General features: G+C 48.2%; 1 protein-coding gene across 1 annotated transcript; it reads right to left on the bottom strand.

Moving 5' to 3' along the window:
• Positions 1-889: 889 nt before the first annotated feature.
• Positions 890-4,349, bottom strand: LOC116519748 (gastrula zinc finger protein XlCGF26.1-like). The gene is made up of 2 exons (XM_032233758.1): positions 3,962-4,349; positions 890-3,827 (listed from the first exon to the last, which is right to left on the bottom strand). Exon 2 carries the CDS (start codon positions 3,699-3,701, stop codon positions 2,061-2,063), a length of 1,641 nt encoding a protein of 546 aa, XP_032089649.1. The 5' UTR covers positions 3,702-3,827; positions 3,962-4,349; the 3' UTR covers positions 890-2,060.
• Between the last annotated feature and the right edge of the window lie 3,518 nt (positions 4,350-7,867).

The raw sequence follows: 7,867 nt of genomic DNA on the forward strand, positions 1-7,867 counted from the left end.
GCTGCTCCCTTCCCCTCCCCATTTAGCCTGCAGCCCCGTGGTCATCTCCGGGTGGCCCCCTTTCCTCCTGGGGCGGGTAGGGGAGAGAAGGGGGGATTGCAGCTGGGTCCAGGTGCTGCTGGCCGCCTGGCACCAAGACCCCCTTCCTCCCCCCGCTGGAAGGAGGAGCGGGTGAGGTCGCCATGGCTATTGCCAGCCTGAAAGAAGCCTTGAATGTAGCCATCCTTTCGTGTATTATAATCAATACTATTTAAATTTCCCGGCCACCTGAACCCGAGACTCCTGGCGGTTTTGCAAATGTTAAAACACGTTTTTATTGTTGTGGGGCGCCTACATTTGGGAGGGTCAAATCCTTAAGGGAAGAAGATAAAAGGGATTTTAGAATACTGGTGTCCCCCCCCCCCCTCTTTTGTAGTTCAGGAACCTCTCTGTAGTTTATCTCCTTGCCTTATTTTTCTTTTGTGGAATACTCTTGGTGGTACCTGAGTGTAATCATAATTTAGTCTTCGGTTATTATGAAAGGAAAACGGAATGTGGTTACCATAGGTGTAAACTCCGGATTATCCAATCAGAGGAACTAGAAGAACCTTTTGCTAATCATTTAGCTGGTTAACAGGAAGCATAAAAATAGGGGACTTTAACCATCCTGACAACTGGGAAACACCTAATCACTGCACCTGGTGGGAGGTCAAAGAGGTGAGATACGAGAATATGAAGTTTTCTTGGCCTTAAGAGAGTCCCTTGTAGTGGTTTCTGCTGGAAGACAAGGGGACCATTCTGGGGATCCAACTGGCAAGAGTGTCAGATGTCTGGAGATGGTCTTACATGGTACGGACATTTGGAAAACCCATATAGAGCGAATCAAATAATGATAGAACACTTGTTCCAATTAAGCACCAAGTGGGATGTCAATTTAAAAGCAATTTATTAGAGTATTGTAGCAAACAGATTTCCCTCAACCAAAGAGGAAACAGAACCGGATTTCATTTTATACTCAACACAGTAGAAAAAGTAGAAAAGAAAAATTGATTGTATGGAAGAAATAAGATTTTTTTAAAAAATATAGAAAGCATATATTTATAAATATAAATCAGTCTGTTTTTAAAGCATGGAAGAAATCATCCTGCTCAGCTACAGTTGTATCAGAGATGTGGACAGTAACATCCCATAATATTAAGCACCAGCATTGAAATGAGCATTGCATTACAGAAGAGAACATTCACATGAGAAATGGCATCATGAGTCACTTAAGTCTCCTGTGAAAAGGTACAATTGCAGCCAGTTGAAACATCTAGCATGTACAATTGAAAAAGTCCTTTCTTAATCAGCCTGGGAAACTCCCTTATTTGGCAACTATTTACTTTTCTTAATCTCCTCTTTACTCAACCCTCTTATTGGAATTACAATTATTATGGATATCATTATTCTGTTGCTTTGTAAGGACACTGGAAGTTTGTGCACTTGGGACAAATCCCTAATGTGTCAATTCACAATTGGCCAAATTGAATACATAATTCAACTGAATTCCCGAGATACACTCTGTGACTTCTCCCACACCCTTGTGAATTATTTGGTCTTGATGGAGGCCTCTACTCTCAGTATAGCTCTTTCCACACTCCAAGCATTTGTAAAATTTCTCTATAGTGTGAATTATTTGATGCTGAAGAAGTTTCCCATTTGACTGAACCTCTTTCCACACAACAGGCATTTATGAGGTTTTTCTCCTGTGTGGATCCTTTGATGTGCATAAAGGTCTCTCCTCTGACTGAAGCTCTTTCCACACTCCAAACATTTATGAGGTTTTTCCCATGTGGATCATTTGATGTCTATAAAGCGTTCTTACTCTCACTTAAACTCTTTCCACACTCCAGACATTTATGAGGTTTTTCTCCTGAATGGACTCTTAAATGGTCTTCAAGTTCTCTAATTCTTTTGAAGGATTTTTCACACTCCAGACATTTATGAGGTTTTTCTCTTGTGTGGATCCTTGAGTCACAAAGGATTCTTGCATGTTGCATAAGTATTGCTCTCCGATGGAAGCTCTTTCCACACTTAAAGCATTAACGTGGATTTTCAAATGAGTGGATTTTTAGATGGTTTTCAAGATGGTCCTTTCGCTTGAAGGATTTCTCACATTCCGAGCACTGATATTTCCTTCCTTCCTCCTGGATCTTTTGGGGATTCCGGGGTCTCCTGAAAGACCCTCCACTCTCCAGGCATTTCATCCCTTTCTCTCCACAATGGATCCTTTGATGTCTATAAAGGTTGCTCCTCTGACTGAAGCTCTTTCCACACCCCAGACATTTATGAGGCTTTTCTCCGGTGTGGATCTTTTGATGTACATAAAGGTTGCCTCTCTGACTGAAGCTCTTTCCACACAACAGACATTTATGAAGTTTTTCTCCTGTGTGGATCCTTTGATGTTTATAAAGGTCACTCCTCTGACTGAAGTTCTTTCCACACTCCAGGCATTTATGAGGCTTTTCTCCTGTGTGGATCTTTTGATGTGCATAAAGACTGCCCCTCTGACTGAAGCTCTTTCCACACTCCAGGCATTTATGAGGCTTTTCTCCTGTGTGTATCTTTTGATGTGCATAAAGATTGCCTCTCTGACTGAAGCTCTTTCCACACACCAGACATTTATGAGGTTTTTCTCCTGTGTGGATCCTATGATGTTTATAAAGGTCGCTCCTCTGACTGAAGCTCTTTCCACACTCCAGACATTTATGAGGTTTTTCTCCTGTGTGGATCCTTTGATGTCTATAAAGGGTTCTACTCTCACTGAAGCTCTTTCCACACTCCAAACATTTATGAGGTTTTTCTCCTGTGTGGATCCTTTGATGTCCATAAAGGCTGCTCCTCTCACTGAAGCTCTTTCCACACTCCAGACATTTATGAGGTTTTTCTCCTGTGTGGATCCTTTGATGTTTATAAAGGTCGCTCCTTTGACTGAAGTTCTTTCCACACTCCAGACATTTATGAGGTTTTTCCCCTGTGTGGATCCTTTGATGTCGATAAAGGGTTCTCCTCTCAGTGAAGCTCTTTCCACACTCCAGGCATTTATGAGGTTTTTCTCCTGTGTGGATCCTTTGATGTGCATAAAGGCTGCTACTCTCATTGAAGCTCTTTCCACACTCCAGACATTTATGAGGTTTTTCTCCTGTGTGGATCCTTTGATGTTTATAAAGGCTACTCCTCTCACTGAAGCTCTTTCCACACTCCAGGCATTTATGAGGTTTTTCTCCTGTGTGGATCTTTTGATGTCTATAAAGGGTTCTACTCTCAGTGAAGCTCTTTCCACACTCCAGACATTTATGAGGTTTTTCTCCTGTGTGGATCCTTTGATGTTCATAAAGGCTGCTCCTCTGACTGAAGCTCTTTCCACACTCCACACATTTATGAGGTTTTTCTCCTGTGTGGATCCTTTGATGTGCAAAAAGGTTGCTCCTTTGACTGAAACTCTTTCCACACTCCACACATTTATGAGGTTTTTCTCCTGAATGGACCTTTAAATGTTTTCGAAGATACTCATTTCTCTTGAAAAACTTTTCACATTCCGGGCACTGATATCTCTCTTCTTCCTTCTGGATCCTTTGGGGATTCGGGGGTCTTCCGAAGGACCCTCCGCCCTCCAGGCCCATCTCGGCGTCTCCGCCCGTTTCCCCCTGCAGCCGCCTTTCCCGGGCTCCCCCTGGGCTCATCCCTCCTGCAGCTCCGGAGCCCCCAACATTTCCCCGCCGTCTCCCGGGGCTGCTCCGCGGGGCCCGCTCTCCTCCTCTCGGGCGGCGCTTCCTTCCTTCTCTCCCCCGCCGGGCTCCTCCGTCCTCCTGCAGGGGAGAAAGAGAGGCGGGTCACGGCTGGGTCCCCCTCACCGCAGGTGTCTCAGGCCGAGGCCTGCCCTCACGAGGACCCGAAGGAGACCCTCCCAGGCTGCCACTCCGTCCCAGCAGCCTCTACTTACATCCGGTTTCTCCGCCTCCGAAGGGAACCGCTCCTTCCGTCAGCTCTCTGATTCCGAAAGTGAAGGCGCTCCATATACCAGCCCCGCCTTCCTGCGAAGCCCCGCCTCTTCCTCTCCAGGCACCGCCTCCTTGACGTTCACTCAAAGGAAAGAAAGGGACCCGCTAGAACGGCGGTTCTCAACCTTCCTGATGTTGTTCCACACGGTTCCTCCTGTGGCGGTGACCCCCAAGCGCCTAATTGGGCTCCAGCCTTCGCCGCCACGTTCCTTTCTTTTATTTCATTTTCCGCGCCTGCTTTTCCGCCTGAGCAACGGTCCCTCTCGGTTTCCGTAGCTCAGCCCCTCAACTCCGTCGCTGGGACGGAGCTGCTTTCCCAGCGTCCTCTGCGCTGCGCGCGTCTCTCCCCACTCCGGCCCCTCCTTTCGCCCCGCCCACAGCCAGCCACACGGAGGGAAGGTGGGGCTTCGGGCGCTCGGGCACCTTCGATGGGAGGAGCTTCAGTAGCCCCTCCCCTCCTGCCGCCCGCGGAGCCCCCGCCGCTCCTTCCCTTTGGGCGCGGGAGGGTCCTGGCGGGGGCGGCGGAGCTTTGCCCGGGGAGCTGAAGGGGAGGCTCCGAAGGGAAGGCCCGCGTCCTCCCTTCCCCGGCTTCTCTGGCCAGGGAGACGCAGCACGCTGAGCCCATCGGGCCTCCGGGGCTCTGCAGGCTCTGAACACTTCCAGGGTCCCGGTGGTCTCGGGCGACCCCTGGGAAAAGGCCTTTCCACCCCCAGGAGGAGAACCGCCGGGCCAGGAGCCAAGCAGCCAAGGGGATCCCGGGAAGGGATGGAGCTCAGCCCGAGGGGATCCCGGGAGGGGATTGGGAAATAAGGGAGCCAAGGAGGGACGGGGGAATTCACTGGAAAGCCAGGGATCCCAAGGGGGGATCGGGAACCAGGTGGAAAGAAGCGGATCCCAGGAGGCGATCACCCCCACCCTTTCCTGCAGGGGGGGAAAGGACCCCTCCTCCCTTTAGGGGTGAGTAGGGGGGGAGACCAGCCGCGGGGGAAGCTCTGGGCCCCCTGGAGAAGGAGCTGGAGAGGCTCATGCAGTTGCTCTGGACTGGATCCCCTAGACCGGATCCCCTGCGGTTGAGGAGGCCGTGGCCCTCTGGCCACAGGGACCCCAACCCTGCAGCCGAGGAGCCCCCAAGACCCCCCAGCTCCGAACAAAGTCTGGCTACGACCAAACAGGGGCCGGAGAAGGCGGGGTGGGAACAAGGGATGGAAATAAATTCTGTACATGCTCAGAGGCTGCAGTGGCCTGTTTTCCACAAAGGACGGTTGGGGATCCTGGGAATGGTCATCCCACGTCAAGCGTGTCCCGTGAGTGGCAACTGCTAGCTGGCCTCTAATTGAAATGGGCCCAATTGGCTGTGGAAGGGACAGGAGACCACAAAGAGATCTCCACTCTGCCTGGAAGAAGCAAAGGCGAACCGCTTCTACGTTGGGGCTTCATAAATCAGAAACACACTTTCTAAGGTGGGAAACGTGGTCCCATGTGGCTCTGTCTAAAACTGCCCCCTTGGCTGGGGACCCATCAGCAAAGCCCTTTAAAATATCCCAATAACGTTCTGGGTGGTCAGGTGACTGACCCTCTTTATGACCATTCCTAGTTATGACCTTGATGGCAAGCTCCATTACCATATTTATGTATATGTACTTGAATAATAATTCTTAACATGCAATGCACAAATAAAGTGCAAATGTATAATGTTCACTGGCCATAATTTCTTGGAAAGCGTAAAGGAGAAATCTGAAAAAGGGGCAAAGCTAAAAGAGGATAGAAAAAAATATTTTGTTTGTGACTTGTAAACTCTGTACATGCTCAGAGGCTACAGTGTCCTGTTTTCCACAAAGGATGGTTGGGGATCCTGGGAATGGTCATCCCACGTCAAGCATGTCCCGTGAGTGGCAGCTGCCAGCTGGCCTCTAATTGAAATGGGCCCAATTGGCTGTGGAAGGGACAGGAGACCACAAAGAAATCTCCACTCTGCCTGGAAGAAGCAAAGGCTAACCGCTTCTACATTGGGGCTTCATAAATCAGAAATACCCTTTCTAAGGTGGGAAACGTGGCCCCACGTGGCTCTGTCTAAAACTGCCCCCCTTGGCTGTGGACCCATCAGCAAAGCCCTTTAAAATATCCCAATAACATTCTGGTTGGTCAGGCGACTGACCCTCTTTATTACCGTCCCTAGTTATGACCTTGATGGCAAGCTCCATACTTACCATTTTTATGTATATGTACTTGAATAATAATTCTTAATATGCAATGAACATATAAAGTGCAAATGTATAATGTTCACTGGCCATAATTTCTTGGAAAGCGTAAAGGAGAAATCCGAAAAAGGGGCAAAGCTAAAAGAGGATAGAAAAAAATATTTTGTTTGACTTTGTTGACTATGGAAAACTCAAGAGCAAAACCAAGAAATTCAATCATTAAATGATACCTAAAGGAGAGTTTTGTGAAATAAAGGCCTCGGAGTCATTAGATCTGTAAATCAGAGGCTCCCCCCTCATTTGCACCCAGAAACAACCTGGAAACGAACACTGTGCTTGGAATTGGGCTTATACGACTAAAGTGACTCCTGTTCAACACATACACAGATGGGTGCATTTATCGCCCACTGGAGCAATCTTCAAGGGCAGCCCCAAGGAAGGGAAGGGCAGTCCTCCAGCTTCAACCTGACAGGCTACTGAAACTATTTGGCAGAGATTGTCAGTGGGGTCTCTTGAAAAAAACACCACAGAATTTTGCATTAAAATAAGCACAGATTGACAAAAAATAGAAAAGAAGGGAAAAAGGAAAGAATTCAAAAAAGCACAATATTGGTTAGAAGGTTTTTTTTAGTGCTGACATAACAGTGAAGAGTTGTTACGTAAATGGTTGTAAGTGGAGGACTGTGAAAGGTTCTGCTTCATCGTCAGGGTTTCACCCCTGGAGCAGAAGCTTAATCAGAAGAAATTCTTAAACCAGTGAGATGGAATCATAGAATTGTAGGGCTGGAAGGGACCTTGGAGGTCTTCTAGTCCATTCCCCTGCTCAAGCTCCTAGAATCATAGAATTGTAGGGCTAGTCCACTCCCCACCCCGCATCCTGCCCAGGTTCATAGAATTGTAGAGATGGAAGGTTCCTCAGAGCTCCTCTAGTCCACTCCATTGACCAAGGCAGGAGTCTTCACCCCAAAAGTTGCTTCTCTAGCTGTGAAAACCTCCAACCTTCTGCTCCTTCCTTGCTTACCAGCCTGCTTACCATGTGATGGGTGGGTGTTGTGCCCCACCCGTGGGCCTCCTTCCTGATCCATTCCACAAACATCATGAATCAACTTTGTCTGGGATGATGGGAGCTGAAATCCAAATATTGGCAGGCAGCTCCAGGCCAAATGTCCCATTTATTCACTTCTACAACTCTACACAAGGCTTCTTTTGATCCAGGGAAAGCTACTTCGGGCATCTGAGTTCTCCTTTCTCTGCCCTCCAGGCTAAAAGTAGCCAGAGTTACCCTGTGGTAAGATGGGTGGCTAATACATTCGATAAATAAAAATAAAATAAATCCCGGAGGTTTGTGGTGACAGGACGATTGTTTTCCTTTTTGGAGGAAGCGTCCGATGCTCCAAAGAGATCCAGCCAACTCAGGAGATGAGCACAAACAGGGAACAGAAAAGAGAAGTGAAACATCAGGAAGTTCCTTAATTCCTTTATTCTGGCATTTCTCAAAACGTTCAGAGGGAATCCTGGAAGTTTAAATCTTTCTGCCGCTTCCTGGAGTTTGGCAGCAGCTCAACAGGTAGCGGCACCTGGATGGAACTGGAGTGGAAGGTTGCCGGTAGCTCAGCCTGGTAGCCAGTGCCCCTTGCGGATTTGTGGCTA

This window comes from Thamnophis elegans, chromosome 17 (genome assembly GCF_009769535.1).
Source record: "Thamnophis elegans isolate rThaEle1 chromosome 17, rThaEle1.pri, whole genome shotgun sequence".
NCBI lineage: Eukaryota > Metazoa > Chordata > Lepidosauria > Squamata > Colubridae > Thamnophis > Thamnophis elegans.